The sequence below is a fragment of the Camelus bactrianus genome, chromosome 19, assembly GCF_048773025.1.
Source record: "Camelus bactrianus isolate YW-2024 breed Bactrian camel chromosome 19, ASM4877302v1, whole genome shotgun sequence".
NCBI classification, from domain to species: Eukaryota; Metazoa; Chordata; class Mammalia; order Artiodactyla; family Camelidae; genus Camelus; species Camelus bactrianus.
The window spans coordinates 33538236-33563108 of record NC_133557.1 but is presented as its reverse complement, the minus strand read 5'-3'; the positions used below and the strand labels follow the sequence as shown (position 1 = coordinate 33563108).

The following is a 24873-nucleotide window of genomic DNA, read 5'->3' as shown; positions in this document are numbered from 1 at the left end:
CTCAAGATTGTTTGCCTATTTGGGTTCTTTTGTGTTTACAAACAAATTTTAAAATTAGTTTTCTAGTTCTGTAAAATATGCCATTGGTATTTTGGTAGGGGTTGCATTGAATCTGTAGATTGCCTTGGGTAGTATATTCATTTTAACAATATCAATTCCCCAATCTCAGGACATGGTATATCTTTCCATCTGTTTGTGCTGTCTTCAGTCTCTTTTATCACAGTCTTACAGTTCTTGGAGTACAGGTCTTTTGCCTCCTTAGTCAGGCTTATTTCTAAGTACTGTATTCTTTTTGATATGATGGAGGCATATAGATGCCCAAAAGGCACATGAAAAGATACACAACATAACTAATTATTAGAGAAATGAAAATCAAAACTTACAATGAGTTATCAATTCACACCATTCAGAATAGCCATCATAAAAAATCTACAAACAATAAATGCTGAAGAAGGTTGTGGAGGAAAGGGAACCCTCCTACACTGTTGGTGGGAATGTAAATTGGTGCAGCCATTATGGAGAAGAGCATGGAGGTTCCTTAAAAAGCTACAAATAGAGTTATCATATGATCCAGCAATCCCACTCCTGGGGGTATATCCAGAAAAGATGAAAACCTTAGTTTGAAAAGATACATGCACCCCAGTATTCACAGCAGCACTCTTGCAATGGTCAAGACATGGAAGCAATCTGAATGTTCATTGACAGATAAATGGATAAAGAAGATGTATATGTATATACAATAGAGTATTACTTAGCCATAAAAAGGCATTATTATAATGACCTTATAAGGTCATTAGTTATTGCTTTTTGATTGTGGCTGTAGATAAACTGAGTACTCCACTGAGCAATCCAGCACCCCCACTGAATACCACTCACCTGTTTTTACGTACTGAATGCTTTCCAATCTTCTGGTTCAATTACTTGAAACTCAAGATAACATAGAAGAAAATTCTTCCCAGGGATTAAGAAAAATTAAATAGGAAATGAAACTTTTTGGTTTTAGAGCTATTTAAGGTATTTTCCTTAGAGATTTTTCAAAAAAAATAATTCATTGAAATGACCTTTGAGTAAGAATTTTAAACTTAATTGAAAATTCAGTAGTGTTGTAGACAGATTGGGGGTGAAAGGTCCAAAGAAAAATAAATTATTAAGACTTATATGAGAATAAAACCTACAATGTTTATTTCTGAAAAGTTTGGGTCCAACATCTAAGTCCATGAAGCACATACAACTTCAAAAATATGTATTTGAAGCTGAAAGTTAATATGTGCATATGTGTTTACATTAAGTATTTTTAAAGTTCCTCTAAATAAGCGTTCATGTACTCACAAAGGTATCAGTGGGAATATTCATATCCTGGGCAAAAACTAACTTATTGTTGATGTGAAACTTAGCACTTCAATTAGTCAAACATTTTCAGTTTGGAATTTGCTTTCCAAAAATGAAATAAAAACAAATGCAATATTTCCATATATACTTACTTAATTTACCTGAAAAACTTAAAATTAGTCCAGCTATGTAAATATGAGGCACACATTAAAGAAGAGACATGTTTACCACCACCAAGAATTGTGGAATATTTCTTTACAAGAACATTTCAAGGCCCAAACAATAAAAATACTTCAGGCAATATATCGTAAATCTTTTAATTTAAATAATAGTATAGAATCCTTCTCAGAAAGATTATTGTACATTATATCTATTATTTTACAATAATAGAAAATAAAATTAGTAATACAAATATTTAAAGCCAATCATCAGAATTAAATTAACATTTATTTATATAAACAATGTAAATAAGTAAAAATCATCAATTCCATTTAATATAAAGTATATTTCTGGAATATAATTATTTTTAAATGAGAATTATCAATTTCAATTCAACCAATTTAAGTATTCATTCAGCCAAGAGAACAAAATAAGCCTCTTAAAAATTCAAGATTTACAAATTAATGTTAGAAATGTTTTCAATATGTTGGACTATTCTGATCTCCACTGAATTACATCATACAAAGACCACATGTATCACTTGCTTTATAGTTTATAATCAAGCATAACTGGTCACTAAAATTCCTTGACCAAAATATCACTATAATTGGATGAGGCAATGTCCTATAATAAGATGAATGTAATAATGGCCACATCTTTTCAAAAACAGAATATGGAAGTTTTCATTTTCACAACTATGAATTTGGTTTTCCAAAATCTGGTTCCCAAAACCAATTTCTAAATGTTACAGCAGTGGAGGCGGGGCAGTAATGGAAAGAAATGATTTAATGGACTCTGATGAAAAAAATAATGATCATAGTTTTTAGTTTGGAAAATGTATCTGGCATTAGAGATACTCAGAAGTATGTAATGATGCTGGTATCAGAGTTGACTGGTTAGCTAAAGGGCAGAGAGTAAGAGGTAAGTAAAAGGTAGTATCTGCTTTTAACAAAGCAGACTGGGTAATATGTTAAGTGTTAGGGTGGACTAGGAAAGAACTCAAGACGGGCAGAAATTTCCTCTTGGACTTTCTATGTCAACATCCATTTCAGTTCTGGACCCTTCACCAGTGTGCTCATGTGATGGAGAGGAGGAGCTCTGCCCACCCATGAAGTTACTTCCCAGACCAACAGGTCTCTGCCCAGCTGCTCGAGAAAGGCAGCTCGTCCTCTGAGGTTCCTGGGGCTCCACAGGAGTGTGTAGTGCAGGAAAATGGAGTCCACTTTGTGTAGAAAGCTAACCCATCCTATTTGGACTCTTCAGTAACCTAGGTTAATCAAATGCCACCTAAAAGTACAGCCTCTAGCTAAAAACCACGGATAATGGATAAGTGTCTATCTTGAAAATGCCTGTTAAGAGGTCACAATGTGATCCTGTGATCTTGTGATCCTGAAAATCTTCAGCTCCCGTTAGCCGTCTTTCCAAATAAAATCTTCAGTAACACAGTTTAAGTCCTCTACTGAGCTCTGTAACCCCTTCAGCCAAATAGGCTGCAGTTGTTTCATGTAACTTTCATTTCATTGGAACATGTGGGCGGGTACCTGATATTACCTGATATTAAGGAAGGTCAGTGGGTAAACACATCAAATCCAGTGATGCTGCCTTCAGGGAGTTGCCAAGAAGAAAGTCAAACGATACACCAGGAAAGCACATTTGCAGGAGCAAGCCCTTCAGCACAGCTTGAACATGTTCTCTGTGAGGAGGCTCCAAGCCACTTGCTAATTTCAAGTGTGAGGCAACAGAAGTCTCTCTTACTTTAAAGTCAGAAGCTTATGGAGAACTTCATGCACAATTTTATAACAAAAGATATACTGCTCCTAAATACATATATAGAAAGACAACGGAATGTTAATTGAATACCAATATACACTTTCTGAGAACACATTTGTAATTTTCAACCACAAAGAGCAAACGTTTAACCAAGAATTCTTCATGTAAAAATATTTTAAATACCAGGAAGATAAATGATAATATAGTTCTTGGTCTAGAACTAGTTAACTGAAGGTTGACTGAACAGAGGAGAAACTCCCTCTTAATCTCAATCTCTTTTTATCTTCACTAGATAAGTCAAATTTGAACTTTTTTTCAGGTCTCTCAGGCAACCCTAGTCGAAATGAAACACTTCATACCATTCAACATCGACTAAAAAAAACCCTAAAAAAGATTTATGAGTACCTGTTTGTTTTCATTATCCATATTTTCTTGATTCCCCCAATGATTAATATAACTAGTCTATGACATAAATGTCTTTTTTATGACATGCCAATGACTGATATGTTTAGTTCCAAGTAAATATCCCAAAACTGCTATCCAGAAATTTATGGAAAATAACTTTAGACATGTTACTGAAAAAACATGGCATTATGGACGAAGCATGTGTGGGCATCAGGAGACTTCAGTTTCAGCCCTGGCTCCTCCCCTTGCTATCTGAATGACCTCATCGAACACACTTCATCGCCGTTCAAGTACTACTTCAGTAACAGAAGAGCAAAACTCTTGTCTATCTCAAACAATGAGAATTCAATGACATCATGTTGGCAAAAGAGCTTCATACATCGTAATGTGCTACGCAGTGTTCATCTTTATATTCATTATTGTTATTAGAATTTATGTGGTGAGACTTACCTTTGTTTGGATCATTCCACAGCGTTGTTCCCTCATTTGGCCCACTATATTCATGATGTTGAACTGTTATAACAGGATGACAATAATTTTGTATTATCCATATAGGGGGAAAACACAAACTCATAGATGCCAAATGAGAACTCCATACTTCTTTCAAGTAAAAAATATATCACAATTTAACCAGAAAGTTCTCACTTTCAGTCATAAGAAAATGTACTATGTTCAACCTAGTCTAATGGATAAGGAAGGCTTGTTTAAATGAGCTTCCAGGAAAAAAAACAGGAAGCAATCATTTATAATAGGAGATGTTCTCCAAAAGAAACAACAACAAATTTGCCCCTGTGTATACTTTCCTGTTCTCCAAAGGGAGAACTTAAGGCAGCATTATGATTTTGGAAAATTCTGTAGCACAGAATTTTTCTGGCTGCAACAGTAACAGCTGTTTCTCATATAAAGAGCCCCCTCAACTCAAACGGAGACCCTGAGCACCAGCTGGCCCAGCACCAGATTCTGCACCTGGGCTTTACCAGTGTGGCTGCTGAGCTGGTGCAGGTCTGCAAAGGGCTGTTGCTAGACCACAAATGAGGTAAGTCCAGAAACCGCTAATAAGTGTTTAGAAACTCATGGCAACCTGACAGCGGCACAGCATCGAGGAGCCTCATCAGCGTAACAGAACCTAGACCAGCTCGGGTGCTGCTGAACCGGCCTAAAAAGTTACGTGTGGTGCCAGCTGAGGACCAGTCATGTGCAGCAAGACCACAAAATCACAAGGTTTGTCAACTACAATCCAAAAGTATATAAAATTCAGAGAAAATGTAAGCATTTCTTTATTTTTATAACTTGCCCTTTTTATAATTTAAAATTTTAATTAAGCCTTTAAACATTTTAAAATTGAAATAATTACAGATACATAGTAAATTGCAAAAAAAAAAAAATTATAGAGAGATTCTGTGTATCCTTCACCCAGTTTCCCCCAATTATACCATCCTATATAACTAGAGTATGTGAAACCCAGGAAATTGACATTGATACAATAAGAGATTACTCATATTTTGCCAGTTTCACACTGCAATCATTTGTGAGTGTGTGCAGTTCTACACAATGTTGTCACGTGTGGATTCAGGTAACTGCAAGCACAATCAAGATACATCACTGTCCCCCTCCAAGACTTCCACCTGCTATCCACTAGAACTACCCACCCACCCCAACCCCCAACCCTTGGCAACAAGTAATCTATTCTCCAAGTCTATAGTTTGGCTATTCCTGGAGGATTATACAATGGAATCATGTAATATCTAACTTTTTGAGATTAACTTTTTTTTTTTCATTTAGCCTAATTGCCTTGAGATTCTTTGAAACTATCAATAGCTCATCCCTTTTTATTGCTAAATAGGATTCCACAGTATGGATGTGGACTGATTTTTTCAACCATCAACTTTTTGAAGGACATCTAAGTTTTTCCCAATTTTTGGCTATTCTAAATAGATCAGCTGTGAACATTTATGTACAGGTTTTTGTGTGAACGTAGGTTTTCGTTTCTCTGGAATAAGAACCCAAGAGTGCTACTGCTAGGGTTCCATGGCAAGTCTAGTCTAGTCTAGTTTTGCTTTTGCTTTTTTTAAACAAATTCTAAAACTGTCCCCCAGACTGGGTCTAGCACCTTACATGTCCACAAGCCGTGTGTAAGTCTAGGTTCTCAAATCTTCACCAGAATTTGGTGTTGTCATTATTTTTTATATTAGTTTTTTCTGATAGATGTCCAATGATATTTCATCATGGTTTTAATTTCATGTCCCTAAAAGCTAATGAAGCTGAGCATCTTTTCACGTGTTTATTTGTCATCAGAACATCCTGTTGAAATGTCTTTTACCAATTTTCTAACTGAAATTTTTTTAATTTTTGTTTTTTTTTTATTCTTGAGTTTTAAGGGTTCTTTATATATTCTAAATGTAAGACCTCTGCTCAATATGTGGCTTGCAGTCTCTCCAAGTCTGTAGCTTGTCTTTTCATCCAGTTCGTAGGGTCTTTCACAGAACAAATGATTTTAATTTGCTTTCCCCTAATGTCAGTGATGGCAAGAATGTCTTCTCTCACCACTTATATTCAACACAACACTTGAAGTTCCAGGTAGTACAATAGGACCAGAAAAAGAAATGAGAGGCGAACACATTGGGAAGGAAGAGATAAGTCTGTCCCTACTTGCACACAGAATGATCATCTATGTAGAAAGTCCCAAGGAATCTAAAAACAAAACAAAACAAAACAGAACAAAAAACCTCTTAAAACTGATGAGTTCAACAGGATCACAGGATACAAGATCACCATGTAAAAATCAATTGCATTTCTACATACATATACACACAATGAACATGACAGAAAAAAAAATACCATTTATAACTGCTCCAAAGAAAATGAAATAGGCTAAACCAAAAAAAAAAAAAACAAAAACAAAAACAAAACAAAACTACAGAATCTGTATGCTGAAAATGACAAAATGCTGATGAAAGAAAGCAAAGAAGACCTAAATAAATGGAGACATACCACATTCACATGGGAAGATCCAACACAGTAAAAGTGTCCATTCAGCCTATCAAAATCCCTCAGGCTTTTTTGCAAACACAGACAAGCTAATTTTAAAATCTCCATGGAAAAGCACAGACCTGTAATAGTTAAAACAATTTTGAAAGAGAAAGATTCACTCTAGCTGATGTTAAGACTTATTATAGAGCTACAGGAATCCAAAGTGTGGTATACAATGATAAGACACATAGATCAATGAAACAGAATGTGGAACTAGACATAGGCCCCATACAATTACTTACTCCCAATGATTTGTGACAAAGATGTAAAAACAATTCAGTGGAGGGAAAAAAGCCCTTTTAACAAATAGTACTGAACAACTGGACAGCTGTAGACAAAAAAAAGTAAACTTTAAACTTAAATCTCACCCCTTAAAAAAAATATTAACTCAAAATGGATTACGGACTCAAATGTAAAACATGAAACTACAGAACTTCAGAAAACAGCATAGGAAAAAATCTGGCGGACTTAGGCTAAGTGAGGAGTTCTTCGACTTGACACCAGAAGTATGACCCATGAAAGGAAATACCGATAAAATGAAACTTCCTTTGAATGAGAAAACTATTGCTTCTTGAAAGTCTGTTTTTTTTTAATTTATAATTTAAGATTAGGCAAATTATAGAAATAAATTTGTATTATTCCTTTTTAACCTTAACTTACTGGTGGTAAAACAAGCTTCACTGAATTATCTTGTCAAGAAAAGACATAGCTTTCTGAATATAGCTGTTGCGATTAACGAAATAATAATGGAAGTGACTGCAAAGAAATGAAGACCAAAAGAGTTCATGTTAATTTTACCTGGAATTATGATTCTTAATATATTGAGTTTTATAGCCATTCTTGATTGTGAATTGCTAAAACCACACTTGCATTAACTGCAAAGATGTACTGGCTAACAAAGCAAAGAAACCATTAAAATTTACTTGTCACTCATATAACAAAAGAAAGAAGTTCTAAGATGAAAGGATTATTTCAAAGAATATTAAATTAAAAGCTCATGTTCAATATTTCACATGTAACATTAATGCTCTTAAGACAGCACTTTGAACTGCTAAGACTAAAAACCCATGTACGATTGCCAGACAATGGTCAAAGACTGTACTAAAGGTGTTTTCTTGAAAATCTGGGGTGATAGTTAAAGTACCATTTTCTAATGACATCACAGCCTGACAAATTCAGGGACTGCCTGGGGATGCAGAGTGGTACCAACTTAGGAAACAAAAGTGGCCAAGTGTTTACCACCACAACTTAATAAATGCACAGATATTGCTAACATAGTGATTCAGTGTATCTGTGATTTGAACATCATGTGATAAGAAGCAAGAATTCTTCCTTTGCTTGGTTTGATAACTGACAAACACAACCGGTTTTAAATGATATAAAAACGCAAAGTACTACATGGTCAACAAATGTAATCTGGAGCTTAAGTTTGATATCAGATTATGTTCTGGCAGTAGAGCTGCAATGACAAAAACAGTCTTGAGGCAGTTTCACAGATTAAAGAATTTACCCCAAAAGAAGATCAGCACACTGCTTCATCCAGAAAGCCTTGCTACCGAAAAACCAAAACCAAAACCAAACCAAAACAAAAACCTGCCAGGCGAACTGAACAGTGTGCTTAGTGGGGTGGTAAAGAGCTTTTGACTTTGTAAAGGTTCATGTGTTAAATTTTGGATTATCCAGTTCATCATGTGATAGTACAGAAACTGACAATTAACAACTGTTACTGCATGCTGAAGATGGTTAGAGAGGAAAGTTCTGTCGAGAATGTTTCAACAACAGACCAATCTCAGAGCTTTGGCAAGAGAAGAGCCAGTCTGTTCCCAATATTTTAAGGATTTTTAAGCAAGCTTGATAAAAATAAAAATGACTATAAAATAATAGCTAATAAAAAGAAATAAATGGTTACATCTTCTCAGATTTTCATATCCTTTAGAGTTATAATTAATAAACTAATCTTAAAATATCAGTGGTCACAACGTGTCCAGCCACACGTGGCTGGTATGCAGTCTGCAGCACGTGAGACACCCTGTGTGAGTTCCACGACACGCAAACTGGTCTACACTCTGCTCAGCAGGGCCAACTCACTGTCATGCTCTCGGATGTTGCAGTGATGCATCAGACTGCTTTGAAAGTTTCTAAATGCTTACTCTCAACATCAGAAAACGTATCTTGCTGCAAATAATGAACATACACAAATTGGTGTTGGTCCAAGACCATACTTTGACTGGCTCTGGTAGAAAAAATTTCTGGAAAGAGTGGACAGGGACATCCATACGAGCATTTGACAGCCCAGGGTCTACGGAAAGCCAGTAAGGAAACAAGGGGTGTGTCTCCTGTTTCTGAACCACATCTAAGCGTCCGTCATTGGAAAGTACATCACTAGCTTATGTCCCATAAGAGACATTGTTAATTAAGCTGACAGACGACTTCTTATAAAACACACTTTGAACTTAAAGAAGGTATAACGAGGGAAAAAAAAACCAGTGCTCCTTAGAATTGTAAAATATAAAATTTACAGTTTTTACAGTTTCTATAAGGAACATAAAATAAGGACAAATATAAACAAATGACTTAATTATGATGAAGAATATATAAAATAAGAACTCTGCTAATGCATTTTCTGTTAGAATAAAACAACATAAACTATGGGAACTGGTAACATCAGATTGATACTACTTAAATTTTCAGCATTTTTGAGGACATTTGTCATTTTTTTAATCACCTCATTTATATTCATTCTTTGTAATAAAACTCTCAGCTTGCTTTGGAAAACTGTTCCTCTCTTCATTCACAACCTCATGTCCTGGAGTAGCCCGACTGCCCTAAATAGACCAGCATCTCCCATGGTGATTAGTTTAGGGGAAGGGCCATAACTCAGCTGCAACCAGAGGAGTGCCAGGAGACACCAGCTGAAGCTTCTGAGGAAAAGGAACTTCCTCTGTCCTCCGGGGAGTTAACCCCGACATAATAACAGCCCTCGGGATGGAGAGGAGTGGGGCCCGTGCAGTTCATCTGCTGTCACGGGGGAGAGCCTGCCACTGCTGGGCTCTAACGGCGTGAAGCCTGAGAGAGCAGAGAGCTGACACCGGTTCCGCTAACAGGGTAACGCTGCAGGACCTGTCCACCTGGGCAGGTGCCTCATAGCCCCTGCTTTCTCACGACTGAGGTGTGGGTTTCTGTATGCTTGGCGGACATGGTGAGAGCGCTTCCTCCCAGTGCCCGCTTCCCCTCCTCACAGGCAGGAAGACGGTTTTCAGCAGGTAGGCCTTTCAGGGCACATATCTAAAGCCACGTTCCCTAACTGGCTGAATCAGTGCTAAAGCTAACAGAATCACAGTAGATCTAATTCTTGCGTCTACACCTTAGCTGGTTACAAATTCAGGAAGGAAGTAAAGAACTGTTAATGGCTGACTCAAACCCAACAGTCTCATTGTCCTTACTTTATAGAAGAGAACACTAGCTTTCAGGGACGATGAGCAATGTCACAGTCACCAAAAGCTAAAGAACGTGGGAGAACCGACAGCCATACCCGGGGCCTCTCACTGACGCTGGAGTCTAATGTGCTCACGTGCACGTACTTCCGTTCATTAAAAACAGGCCCATGCCGTCAACATCCTCTAACAGGATTCTAAAACCTGCATGTGTGGGGTGGAGGGAAGGAAAGGGAAAATGAACTCAGTTTTCTGTGTACCTACTACGCTCCAGACATGGTGCTAAGCCATTCATTTGCATTCTGTACTTTAATCCTCACCACCATCTCCAAGAACCTGCAGCAGTTAAGTGAGAGGCAGGTAGCCGAAGCTCGTGTGCTATTTACTAAGTTGCTCCTGGAAGCCAAATATGAATCTTCCGATATCAGAAGGCTGTTAGAAGTACAGTATTTGCTAACAGCATCGGTTTATCTGCTTAATTCACACACTTACTGGGAAGTTCCTTTCAATGGCATGGAACACGACATCCATACAGAGGAACACCCCTGTGCGGCCCACGCCAGCACTGCAGTGAACAAGGACGGGTCCTGTAAGGTGGCTCTTCCTCACATAACGAACATACTTTATGAAACCTTCTGCGGAGGCAGGAATGCCATGGTCTGGCCAACTGGTGAACTGCAAGTGTTTTACGAAGTGACTAGTTCCTGTCTGTGGAGGGTGGGAGGTGGGGAGGGAAAGAGGGAGAAAGGGAGAGAGAGTGGGAGAGAGGGAGGGGGTGAGAGAGAGAGAGACGAAAAGGGGAGAGAAGAAGAGAGACTTCTCAACTTCTTATATTAGAGATCTCATGTCGATTTCCACTGTACCAGACACAATACTAATGATTAGATTAATATGTTAATAAACATAAGAATACAAACAGGTAACATGAACTGAGCACTTAACAGTGTGCCAGGCACTGTGCTAAGGACTTGACACACAGTATCTCATTTAACCCGCACGTCAACCCTGGGGAACAGGCACACGTTATCCTCATTTCACAGATGAAGAAGTAAGAGCTGGAGTGACCCAGAGAGGTACACTAGGTCAGGAGGCTCACAGGCTTGGAGCTGGACAAGAGGGTAGGCCCCCCAGGTCAACCCTACCACCTTCCTTCTGCACCATGAGGCCACAGGCAAGCCAAGAACCCAAACGCTTTAAGTGAAAGATGGGCTGACATGTTAGGAATAAGATAAAACAGCAGTCTATCTTGGCTTATGTATCATGATGCTAAATCTAATTAAAAGAGGTAGGTGCTGCCAAGTTGGGTCAGGTCGGTGGGGGGGGGGGCGATGTCCTCTGGCAATGAAGACTGGGTGGTTAATGACCATGTGCGTCGACTTTGGTCGCAACTCTTGTGCTGAGCCCCCTGAAAGTGGGGTCGTGGAACTCTCCTCAGGGTCGACAGGTAAAGCACCTGAGCTCACCCATCGCCCCCTCCAGAGGGCTCACCCTTTCCCCAGGGTGGAGCCCTCATCTTACTTCACTGGGCGCCCTTGTGAAAACACTCAGGGTGGGTTTCTCACTCCTCCTCTGCTTCTCCCTAATGCACCTCTTCTTCCTAAGTTCCACACAGAAAGTCAAGTGTGAATCATTTGTATATGAAACTGGATGAGGAAAACAATACCTGAAAATCTTGTGAAGGCGCCAAGTTTAGGACAGCCTCATCCCAACACATGGTTCAGGGATTAAATCTTTCCTGCCCCTGCTGACCGCTGAGAAACTGAATAAAGGTGGGTTTCACTGCTTGCCCGACCCAGTGCCATGAAGACAGAACCCGTGATTCAGATTCTCCAAACATAAACCCCGTGGTTCTGATGTTTGTGGGCTTCAGCCCAAAGGCCACCACCCTAGACACCCTTGCCAAGGCTCCACAGGTGGATCCGAGCATTTGCATCCTTGCAGACAGATCATTCCTCCATGCCTTCCACCTGGCCTGTGTTCTCCAAGCATGCTGTCCTCCCGTAGCACACACCACGTGTCATCTGGAACTGGGTCTTCCTTCCTCACCAGACATAAGTACTCTAAGACTGAGACTTTCTACCTGCAGCATCTGGCACGATACTTGGTTAATCGGAGGCAATCAGCAAGTATTAGGGGAATGAGGGACCAGGCAAATCCCCAGGTGTACAGGCAAGCACAGGGCTCAGCACACAGCAGCAAGCTCCCCACCAATGTCAGCCATCATTATTCTCGGCCTCCTTGGTCACTACTCTGTGCTCTGATCCTCCCCATGCCCCTCAATTCTACCTCTTCCCCTCCCTCCCTACTCCTCTCTCTCTTCCATGTCTCCCTTTGCACTCAGGCCCCCATCCGACAGTAAACTCTTGGAAACCCTCATCACTTCCCTAAATGCTTCTTCTACTTTCTTGCCTTCCCGCCCATGACACTGCACTCTGCAGCCCTCTCTAATCCAGCCCACCTGTCCTCCTGTGCGCCAGGTACCACAGAGCGTAGAGATTAGGTTGCAGACTCCCTGCTGTCCAGTGCCATTTCCAACTCATTCCTTCTCCTGGTACAAAAACTGCTCTTCCTTTTGAGTGTCATACCTCCTAGCTCCCCCTGCTCTTTGCTGTCACCCAGTGGCTGAACCTCCTGTCCATCTGCCACGTTCACCAGAGACGCCGCCCGTCTCCTGACGACAGACTCTGACAGGGCAAATTCGAGATCTCAAGAGCCCAGCAGACACTCTAACCTCACATTTTTATTTCTCTCTTGCAAAGGGGACCATTCCTTTCTTTCACTCCTCACACTGATGATCATGCATTGGACTTATCACCACCTATACTGTCCAGTATCAAAAACCTCCCAGTTCTTAAATTCCAACATCATTTTCTGATCAGGAGCTCATATGCCACCACCTCATTTGTGCTTCACTTCACTCCAACAATGTGTCCAAATGCATCTCTCCCTTCCTTGATGGCCTCCATTTCCTCCTCATTGACTGTGCCCTGATTCCATCTGCCTCCCCAAATTTAGACTTCATGGCTGATTATCTAAATCATTCTCTTACCAAACTGTCAACTCCTTTCATTCTTTGAATCTTGCTACATATGCCGAACAACATCCCACCATGGGTCAGTCCCACAACCGGTGTTCAGGAATCCCATGGTTAGGACAAAAACAATTGCATAGTTGCATGTTTTACAGCTATTGCAGATTTATGGGCTCCAGCCTCAGCACCTCCAGCACCCTTCTCCTGATCATTGTCTGTGCTCCAATCATCACTTGAAGCTTCCTGTTTAACCCCCACCCCCTTCACTCCTGTAGAACACAAGTATCCCCTACCTGCTAATCAGATCCACTTAGAGCAAGGTAACTCATCACTTTCTTCTATAAATCATTCATTTTCTGTTATCTGAGTCTGTTAGAGTAAGAAATGAATTATTCTATGAATTATTCTAGACCAGTACTTCCCAAAGAACTTTCTACAATGACGCAAACACTTTGTATCTGTGCTGCCCATATGGCAGCACTAGTTAACATGCGACTAAACATGACAAGTGTGGTTACTGCAAGTGAGGAACTGAACTGGTTATTTTATGTAAGTTTAAGTAATTTAAATCTAAACTTAAATAGCCACATGTGGCTTTGTATTGGACAGCATAACTTTTCAACACTCCTCGTAAGTCGCAAGTCATAAGTCATGTATAAGTCTGCCAACTTTATCTTTGCTTTCTGTCTAATTGTTACCTGCTAGTTGGTCACGGGCCCTTCTAACTAAAATTCTTCAGTTGTCTCCCATTATCTTCATAATAAAGTTCGGGCTCCTGAGCTGAAGTCCAAGATAGTTCCTTGTCTATTCTCTACAGCCTCCTCTCAGCTCTCACTACTCCCTGGCACTGTGACTTTACATTCCAGAAACACGTAACTACCTACGTCTCTCTACATATCCCGTGCTCTTTTATACCTTGGCCATCTACTTCCTCTTTCCATCTTCCTCACGGGTAAGTCTCAATCCAGATGTCACCTCCTCTAGAAAACCTTTCCATAAAACCCAACCAGAGCTAGGTACTTCCTCCTGGGCCCCCAAAGCACCCCATACAGATCTCAGTGTTGCCAGTGAGCAGAGGAACTGGAAGTATCGGGGGCGTACTGAGCTCTCCACTACTGGGTGTGGAGCGGTAGTGCCTGGCACCGTGATCGTCAGCATATCTAAGGACTCGATGCGTATCTGTCACACTCAGAAGCAGCTGAAGTGCGTCCCAGGATCAGGCAACTTCCACTACTCGCTCTCAACCACCCCAACTCCCCTTTCCAGTTTTTCCATCTCTCCAGAGTTTGGTTAGGCAGGAGGAGAAGTGGTGCTGTCTTAGTTTCTGGTCCCAGGGAGAAGTAAAAACAAGTTACTTTAAAGTATCCCCAGCTGTATCCACCCTACTTCTAACTTCTCCTGACACGTGTGCTTGCATAATGAAAGATGTATCTCTGAATAGATGAGGTTTTTTTTTTTTTTTTTAAACTTACAGACTTCCTGACAACTTGAAATATTCGAACAACAAAACTCTGAAGTATCTGGTAGCTCTCCAGGAAGACATGACAGCTTTTCAAGTCCAAAGACTTCTTCATCGTAATGGGCCAGTAACGGTGGCATTTGATAACTCCATCTTCTACCTCTCTGGTTATCATGGCAATAACATTGGAGTTGTTTTCCACAACCATCTGCCAGAAGTCGTCTGTGGTGCCTGGCAGTGGCCCCTGGGTGGCGATATAGTAATACTCTTCTCCAGCGTTGACGATTTTAACGTAACTGGCATTGATGTAGTCCTTGTCTTCCCCAAGGAGAACACGTGTTGAATCATCTGTTACGAAACCAGAAACAGCCGGTGGGCAAAGGAGGCGTGGGAGACGCCGCACACCCAGACCTCATGGAAGCACTTCGCGGGAGGGAGTCTGCTTACCTCTGACCAACAGAGAAGACGGCATTTTGAAAGGCGTTTCTTTCAAAACGGTTACCTCAGCCCATGAATTTAAAATGTTCCCTCCTGAAAACCTACTGGTATGGCTTAAGGAATATACAGTTATGATAAGGTAGTTTTTTTTTTTTTTTTTTAAACTCAGTTGCTACTAAACAGAGAAGGATGCCATCGGAATCCAGACACTTTGGGAGATTTCTGTTAGACATGGCATCGGTGGGATCAGGCCGAGGGAGGCACCTCCTAGCCTGTAACAGAACACAGCAAAGGGGAAGCGCTCTGAGGAAGCAAGTGAGTGAGCGACAGGCTCCTACAAATCCGGAGAACAGGCAAGCCCAGAGCAGCAGGGGCCGGAGGGGAGGAGGAAGACTGGGGTAGTGACCAGATACAAACCCTAGGATTACCGGAATTCTGCCAGTGGCCCCCTACATAAGCCGCCATCTTTTGCGTCCATTCTCAGCTTTCACCTGGTGAAGTGGCATGCTAATTAATCAAAGCAAAGGTACTGTGACAAAAGCATGCTGCAAAGTAGTGGATCTGCTCCAAGTAACATGGGGCTCATCTAACATGAACTATTAGAATACGGCGGGGAAGTCCAACTACTTGGCTCTCTGTAAACTCCTCTGGCCCAGGAGCTCTTTCTTCACTTCACATGGACATCTGGGGCTCTGGTCCCACCACTGCTCCCACAGAGAGAATAAAAGGAGGGTCCTTCTACCATGCAGTGGTCTTGCCCATAGTCCCTCCCTGCTACTCAAGGTCATGCCACCCACTTATCCAGCAAATACGCTGTGACCGAGATCACTGAACAGGGCTCACACAATTTCTGACAGAACCTTTTTCAAACTCCAAAATAGCAAACAAACATCTCCTCGTAAATATGAATAAATAGGAAAAACAATGACTAGATATACAAAGACAGCCAGCACTTCACAAAAGGAGACCATGCTGAGAAATCAGAGCAAATGTCCTCCTTTTCATAAGAGGGAAGAGTATTTTTTTTTAGCTTTTATTTTTTGTAATACATATCACTTTTTTCTTTTTTTTTTTTTTAACATTTTTTATTGATTTATAATCATTTTACAATGTTGTGTCAAATTCCAGTGCAGAGCACAATTTTTCAGTTATACATGAACATACATATATTCATCATCACATTCCTTTCGCTGTGAGCTACCATAAGATCTTGTGCATATTTCCCTGTGCTACACAGTATAATCTTGTTTATCTATTCTACGATTTTGAAATCGCTCATATGTGGAATCTAAAACAAAAAACAAAAAACAAAAAACAAACAAAGCATAAATACAGAACAGAAACAGACTCACAGACATAGATACAGACTTGTGGTAGCCAAGGGGGTGGGGGGTGGAAAGGGACAGACTGGAGGGAAGAATATTTTTAAAAACTCCTATTTGTACTTTAAATGGAATCTGAGGAAATCTTATTTTATTATTTAAAAGGATGATATATATGTGTTTATTGACATAAATTTGTTAAATTATTCAATTATAAAGGAGGTAAAAGAGCATTAAAGTAAGATCTTTCATCATATATATATACACACATATACATATATATCACATATCAACATACAACTTAAAAACTTGGCAAGTATTTATCAAAATGCTAGCAGTGGCTATTTTATTATCTAAAATTTCTTAGAGTGAACATGTGCTATTTTGTAGCAGAAAATAATTTTTTTATTATCAAAAGGGAGATTTGATATGTGAAAATTAAACAACAAAGTAATGAAAGCTTGCTTTCAAATAAAAACCATAATTACTCAATTAAAATCCCTAAAGTGAGAAGTGAACAGAAAAACAAATTAATGATTTAGAAAACTGGCTTAAGGAAGTTTACCAGAACTTAAAAAAAAAGTGAAAAAAATGACAATAATTATTAAAATGCTAAAGGACGCAGAGCATGTAACAGGAATTCATAAAAGGAACTTCAACCCAGGAATCCCGCTCCTAGGCATAAATACAGAAGGAACCCTACTTCAAAAAGACACTTGCACCCCAATGTTCATAGCAGCACTATTTACAACAGCCAAGACATGGAAACAGCCTAAATGTCTATCAACAGATGACTGGATAAAGAAGATGTGGTATATTTATACAATGGAATACTATTCAGCCATAAAAACCGACAACATAACGCCATTTGCAGCAACATGGATGTGCCTGGAGAATGTCATTCTAAGTGAAGTAAGCCAGAAAGAGAAAGAAAAATACAATTTTGAGATCGCTCATATGTGGAATCTAAAAAAACCCACGACAACATACAAAACAGAAACAGACTCATAGACACAGAATAGAAACTTGCAGTTGCCAAGGGGGAAGGGACAGACTGGGAATTCAAAATGTAGAATAGATAAACAAGATTGTACTGTAGAGCACAGCAAACTATATACAAGATCTAGTGGTAGCTCACAGTGAAAAAAAATGTGACAATGAATGTATATATGTTCATGTATAACTGAAAAATTGCTCTACACTGCAATTTGACACAACATTGTAAAATGACTATAACTCAATAAAAAAATGTTAAAAAAAGGATACTGAATAGAAAAAAAAAAAAGGAATTTCAGAAAAAAAATTCAGAACACAGGCATTCCTTGGAGATACTGCGGGTTCAATTTCTGGACCACCACAAAAAAGAGACTATTGCAATAAGTGAGTCACGTGAAATTTTTTTGTTCCCCAGTGCATATAAAGATTATATTACACTGTAGTCTATTAAGTGTGCAATAACATTATGTCTATAAAACAATATACATATTTTAATTAAAAAATACTTTATTGCTAGAAAATGCTAACCATCATCTGAGCCTTCAGCAAGTTGTAATCTTTTTGCAATAGTAATATCAAAGATGACTGATCACAGATAACTGTAACAAATATAATAATAATGAAAAAGTTTGAAATATTGCAAAAAGTGCCAAAATGTGAGGAAATGCTGTTGGGAAGATGGTGCTGACAGATCGGCTCTAAGCAGGGCTGCCACAGACTTTCAATGTGTGAAGTAAATAAGGTACCTGCAAAGTACACGGAAGCACAGCGCCAAGCAACCGGGTGGGCCCGAATTCAGCAGGAAAGAAGTGGCTCGAGTGGCCCCAGGAGAAGAGTCCCCCAGGCAACAGAGAGAGCAGCAGAAGTCAGTGCCAATGTGCGGCCGGGCCAGCCGCACCCTGTGGAGCCTTTACTCAAAGTGGCTGAGTAGTTTGCTCTGCATTACACGGCCATTTCTCTAGACTCCACGGTCTGCAAGTAGTTCCATGACCTGCTTCCCTTCAAGGAAGACTCAAGCCTGCAGGTGGAAAAGCCCCACCAAGTGCCAGATGGCATTAATGCAGGCAGCCCAAGAGCTTGAGGCCTAAGAGCAGAAGGTGGCAGCGACAGGAGGTAAAACCCGTGCTCATCACCGGAAGTTACAGTGAGTGGGGCCACTGCACTTCCAGCCCTCGATTCCTGGCTCCTGGCTATGGCAGAAACAGCACCATATACTGGACACTAATTTGGAGCAAGTAACACCCCCGCAGAGAACACCGCCCCAGCCCTGCGAGGCACTGCCACCTAGCCGGCACTGCAGCCGAGTCTCCAGAAGGCCACTCCACTGCTCTGCCTGGCCAGCGGCCTCGGGGTTACGAGGAAAACGAGAAGGCCAGTGAACTGCATGATCATGAGCCCCTCAAAGTGAGCCCCTTGATCAGAAACAAGGCTATGTGGACGACCATGACGGTGGAGAAGGCACCCTGCAGGCCCACAGATGGCAGCTTTGGTAGAACCCAGTGTCCACTTCAGGATAAGAAGAGCGCTGTTCCTTCTATGACAGAAGCAATCCAGTGTGATCAACCCGCCCAAAGGTGCCAGACTGGGGTCTCAGTCTTGGGTCTGCTGCTGGCGGATGGGGCTCTCGACAGCGGCCGCAGGAAGGTCGGCCTGGGGAGTGGAAGTCCACATCGAGGAGCCCATGCACAGCCAGCGTATCTCTCTGTTCATAAACCCACTGGGTGACAAAGGGGGTGGCCGGGAAAGAGGCTGACCAGTAGCCACAGGATAGGTCATCCTAGCCACGTGATTACTAACACCTCTTCTTGAATCATCCTCCGATGAGCATTCACAAAGGACACAAATGTCTTCAATTTTTTGCCCTTTCAGAGAGGTCTATACACATTATGTCTCCCAGATCTCCCTGTGATCAATTTTCCAATCACGTTCTTTCCAAGTCCCTGACCATCCTGCTAAACAACTGACTACAGCCCATGAATGAGTAAAAATTTGAACCTCTGGCCATTTCTCCTTTCAAGAAAAATGAACAACCAAGTGCTCTGTTCAACGTTCTACCACCGGGGAGGATTTCCCTTCACCACTGTCCTTCGGGAGTGTTCCCCAAAAAGGGGCTGCAGTGAAGCTGCCGTCCGCTTTCAGGTGGTGCCTGCTTATCAAGCAGAACCACCTGTCAGCCAGGCCCCAGTTTTCTCTTCCTCAGTCAACTGATCATGGGGAACTCGTCATGAGGCCGCAGGTGCAGGCTGGGAAAGAGAAGGTAACGCAGGAGGAGAAGGGACCCCGGGCATTTTGGCCACTTTATGTCACGACCTTGTACCCTCAGAGCCTGCTCAAGCCCGACCGTGTACACACCACTTCCATTTGATGATGGAATGTGGCTGTGCACGTCCAACTTTCTGGCTCAATGGCCCATGGGTAAGTGTTCAGTCTCTACTAAGGCCCAGTGGCAGGTCAAAAGCTATTTCTCAAAAGGAGAGCAGTTATACAGAGACTGGCAAGACTTTGCTCCAAAATCCCATGGCCTGTGCTGCGATTCATCTATAAGGGCCTGACAAAGGCTCCAGACAGCAACCCTGTCTTCCACTGGCACTGTGTCTACTGGATCCCGAGGCCCAAGGGGCAGAGCAGATGGGCAGCGGCCTGGCCCTGTGGCACAGCTTTCTCCTGTTCTCAGCCCCAATCAGAACGAGCAGCTTTTGAGTCTCCTGGTAGGTGGGCCAGAGCAGCACACCCAAATGAGGAATGTGTTGCCTCCAAAATCCAGAGGACCACTAGGCATTCTGCCTCCTTCGGCTATGGAAGGGATCAGATGCAACATCTTACCCTTCACCTTAGGAAGGGTTATTCTGACATGCCCCACACTGCTGGACCTCTCGAAGTTTCACTGAAGAGGAGGCCGCTGAATTCTCGCTGGATTCATTTCCCACCCTCTCACGCACAAAGGACTCACCTGTAAGTCTCGTTAGCTGCTACTTCTTGCTCACTAGTTCAGTCAGCACAACGTCATCAACATAATGGACCACTGTGATGTATTAGGTGATTCAAAAGGTGATCAAGATCCCTGTGAACTACGACACAGGGCAGGAGAGTTGACCTTTCCCTGAGGCAGGTCAGTGAAGGTGGATCGCTGACCTTGCCAGCTGAAAGCAGGCTGTTTCCGGTGGTCTCCACTAACAGGTATGGAGAGAAAGCGTTTGCCAGATCATCAGGTGCACACCACGTACCAGGGCATGTGTAATTTTCTAAAGCAGTAAAATCACATCTGGTACAGCAGCTGCAACTCGAGTCACCATCTGCTTAAGCTTATAATAATTCGCTATCATTCTCTAAGGTCCACCTGTTTTCTGCACAGGTCAAACAGGTGAGTGGGGGGGAAATCACCACTTCTGCCTCTTAACTCCTTGACGGTGGCACTATTCTCTGAATTCTCTCCAAGAATGCAGGATTGCTTTTAATTTACTATTTTCTTAGGTAGAAGCAAATCTAGTGGCTTCCATTTGACCTCTTCTGTTGTATTAGCCCTCCTCCACAGGTCAGGGAACCAATGCAGGGATTCTGCCAGCTGCGGAGTGTATCTATTCCAGTAATGCATTCCAGAACTGGGGAAATAACCACAGTGGGCCGGCACCCAGTGGACCCACTGTGAAATGGACCTGAGCTAAAGCCTCATTAACTATCTGACTTCTGTAAGCACCACTCTAACTGGCAGACCACAGCGACGCTCCAGATCTCCTGCAATTGCTGTCAGATTCTTGCCACTGTCAGCAGACCTGGAGAAGAAGACGCCTCAGCGTTTAGGGGTTTGTTGTGTGTACCTTCACCAGGATCTTCCCCTATGTTTCTGTTCGTTTTCAGGATCGCATTCTTTCTCAGTCAATGCCCTCATTTTAACAGCAAACACCTTGTGAGGTCGGGAATTCAATTTGCATTGTGTTTTAGCCATTTGCAGGATGAGACCTGGGGTTAGGTTTTCAGAGGTCCTGGCTCCATGGCTATAGGAGACAAGGGTTTAACTTCAGGGCAGACATAAAAACTTTCAGGACATTTGCATGGTGCTTGGGTTGGAAATCTGAATCCCTGGGATGGTAATTTTCTTTTCCCATTTGTCCAGCACAATTAGGAGCAACCAGCCAATCTCGTTACACTTGTTAGTTTGACAAAAGTAATCTCAGGTAGCTTATACATAGTTATCCAGAACCTTGCCTTTGTATAAGTATTTGAATTGGAATACCCACCAGTGAGAGTTTGTGGATCTCTACTGCCATGTCACGCCACGAATTACAGTGCTCTCTTTACTGCTAGAAAGAGTCATTAACGCCTTTAAATTCTGTCAGATTAGGGAACCAATTCATAAAACTCATCTCTAAGATTCCAATCCTCTAGAACCACTCGTGGTACCAAAGTTTGTATTAGTCAGTGCTCTTTAGAGAAACAGAATCAATAAGCTGTACATATGTGTGTGTGTATATATACGTATATATATATACTGAAAGAGATTTATTTTAAGGAATTGGCTCACACCACTATGGGGCTAGCAGTCTGCAATCTGCAGGGCAGGCTGTCAGGCTGAAGATTCAGAGAAGAGCTGATGCTGCAGTCTGGAGGCAGAATGGCTTCTTCCTTGGGGAATCTGAATTTTTTTCTCTTAAATCGATTAAATGACACTCATGCATATTACAGGGGAGAATCTGATTTACTCAGTCTACTGTTTAAATGTTAATCACATCTAAAAATATCTCTACAACAACATCTGGACTGTGTTTGACCAAACACCTGGGTACTGTGGCCTAGCCAAGTCAACGCATACAATTAATCACCACACTAGCTAAAAAATTTTGTAGATGATCTAAAGGAGCAAAGTCTTTTTTGAAACTTAAATTAATTCCCTAGAAGACCAAATGAAAGAAAGAGTAAGAATAAAAACTAGAGAGAGAAAGGTAAACACATGCAAAAACTACAAAAAGGCAGAAGTAAAGAAACAGAGGAAGAGGAAAGCCTTCGAAGACAGATGAGGAAACCACCCCCTGCACCACAGGGGCTCCAGAAAAAGGGAAAGAGTGGACTGAGGGTGAGCAAGGACCCAGTAATGGAAGACACTAACCTGCGGCTAAAGGAAGGCTGGGTCTGCAGACTGAACGGTTCCATGAGTTGTAGGTAAGACTGATAAAGTGAAACACATCTGGTAACATTCCTGAATTTCAGGGAAAAATTAAATGTGATAAGGTTTCAGAATGAAAAAAATGTTTCTTATAGAAGAGTAAGAATCAGATTATCATTATATTTCTCATCTAAAACACTGGAAGCTGGAGAACAGTGAGGTTTAACACCCAGAGAAAACTAAGAGATAAATCCCATAAACCTAAAATCAACAAAGATATTCATTTATCAGGATAAAAAAAAAAAAGGAGAGCTAGCTGCAGACAGGCGGAGTTTGAGACTACATTAACGACTTAGCCCATCTCTAATGAAACAACTAATTAATCAGAACTAAGGGAAGACAGAAAAGGAAACAGCAGAACACAGCAAGCTTGCAGAACACAGCTGTGTATCTGTATAAAGAACGACTGAATCTATCATTTAAGTGCTAAACATGATTTCTTGAAACAGAAAATAACACGCAGCACAGAAAACCCATTAGTGGTCTAAACAAGAATTAACATAGAGAAACACCACTGCAGAGTGCTTAAGCCGAAGTCTGAGTCCCAGGTATGTCTCCTAATTGCAGTGCAGAAAAGTAATTAGTTTCTCTTAGCCTTTTCGTGAAACAAAGATTCTGAGCACCAGCATCACAGGACTGTGATGAGGGTTACAGGAATCGCAACCTGTGAAGGACTCAGATCAGTGCGGGGCACATCTAACCATATTACTCCTCCTCCTCCTCCTCCTGGCGGGGGTAGTAACAGAAACACACAGAGGCCTCACTGAAGTACTAAGCTTTGTTGACTCTCCCTGAGCCAGCTGATGTTTTTCCAGCTATCTACACCACAATGGGAAAGTGTACAAAATATAAAAAGTGTAATATAGCTTTGTGCTCACAAACCATCTTTTTAACAGGGTATTGAGGTATAACTATCATGCGTGTGCACCCATGAAACCATCACTACAGTACAGATAACTGAGCATCTCCATCACCGCTCAGATGTTCACACCCCGCCCCCCTGCAATCTGTCTGTCTCGCACCACTCCTGCCCTCAAGGCGACCACTAATCAACTTCATGTCAATCTAAATTAGTTTGAATCTTCTAGAATTTTACATAAATGGAATGACATAGCGCATCCGTTTGCTAGGGCTGCCATGACAAAACACCACAGGCTGGGCGGCTTAAACAGTTATTTTCTTATTTTCACAGTTCTGGACACTAGGAGCCCAAGATCAAGGTGTCAGCAGGGTTCACTTCTTCTAAGGCCTCTCTCCTTGGCGTGTAGCTGACCATGCTCTTGTGTCCTCACACAGCCTCACATTCCCTCTCTGCCCAAGCATCCCTGGCTTTTGACACCACTTTTTTGGGTATATGAACATGCAATTGTCCAGTAATGTTTGTTGAAAGATTATCCTTTCCTTACTGATTTGTATCCTTAAATTCAGATACTATCATCTGCTCTGCCCTCCTCATGTGACTGCAGAAAGAACTCAATGAGATATGTGTAAACTTGCTCTGAAAAGTGGAAAACGGCTAGAAATCTAAGTCACTGTCTTTGTTAGTTCTGAGTAAACCCTGACCCAAAGACAGTAACGGAGAAGGTACTGGGCTGAGAGTCAGAGCAGCTGACATGTGCTATGGCCCTGCTCTTTTCTTAGCCTTTAAAATCTCTTTCAGCCTCAGAGCTAGGAAAAATAGTATCTGACGGGTCTGCTTCAGAGGGAGTTTACGAAGCTTATGTAAGAATTCACATTTTAAAATGCCTTGTGAAGTGTAAGGTGCTGCAGAAATGCAAGATACTGTCTTTACACCTGAAAAATCCCTAGACTACATGATGAGGTCCGTTCTTGCTTGACACGGTAGGACAGAGCTGTAATGTGGCTGTGTGCGCTCAAGCTGCGCAAAAAGATCTTAACAATCATAGTTTGACAAACTGATTGTTCCATACCCTTAAAACTTTCTCTCAGAACATTAGAAACTCCCTTTCACTGTTAGTTATAAACATATAGGAAAGTGAAAAAGAGCAAGACTAATACTGATGTAGAACGCTGCAATTTAAAACATTAGAAACACTGAGAATTAGGACATTTAACTTACTCAAAATTTATCAAGAGTAATTTCAATAGCGTGTGCCTCTACTTTTCATTACGTAACTCACAACACGGAGTGAGCTCTTTTCTGTGCCTCGGTGAACTGCTGGACTCCCTTCCAAGTTTGGATCAGTTTCCAACACTTTGTCCTTTGCACTTATGCTACTGTGGAGCAGCTCCAAGAGTTTCTTTAACGTGAAGTGCTTTTTTGCCAGCATCATTTCACCAGGACAGCTTCATCCTTTCTGCCACAAACTCTTCCCGCATTT

General features: G+C 41.3%; 1 protein-coding gene across 6 annotated transcripts in view; it reads right to left on the bottom strand.

Annotated features, from left to right (window-relative positions):
- Nucleotides 1-1330: 1330 nt before the first annotated feature.
- Nucleotides 1331-24873, bottom strand: part of LOC105083193 (tyrosine-protein phosphatase non-receptor type 20) — a 144034-nt gene continuing 120491 nt past the window's right edge. For 3 of the 6 annotated variants that reach the window (XM_074347732.1, XM_074347734.1, XM_074347733.1), the window contains 4 exons: nt 14631-14965; nt 10620-10835; nt 4114-4176; nt 1338-3305 (listed from right to left, as the gene is read on the bottom strand). In XM_074347732.1, the coding sequence (XP_074203833.1) occupies nt 3240-3305; nt 4114-4176; nt 10620-10835; nt 14631-14965 (680 nt within the window). In that variant the 3' untranslated portion in view covers nt 1338-3239. Of the gene's footprint in view, nt 3306-4113; nt 4177-10619; nt 10836-14630; nt 14966-24873 lie in introns of all 6 variants that reach the window. The other 3 variants (XM_074347729.1, XM_074347730.1, XM_074347728.1) reach the window with 2 other exon arrangements.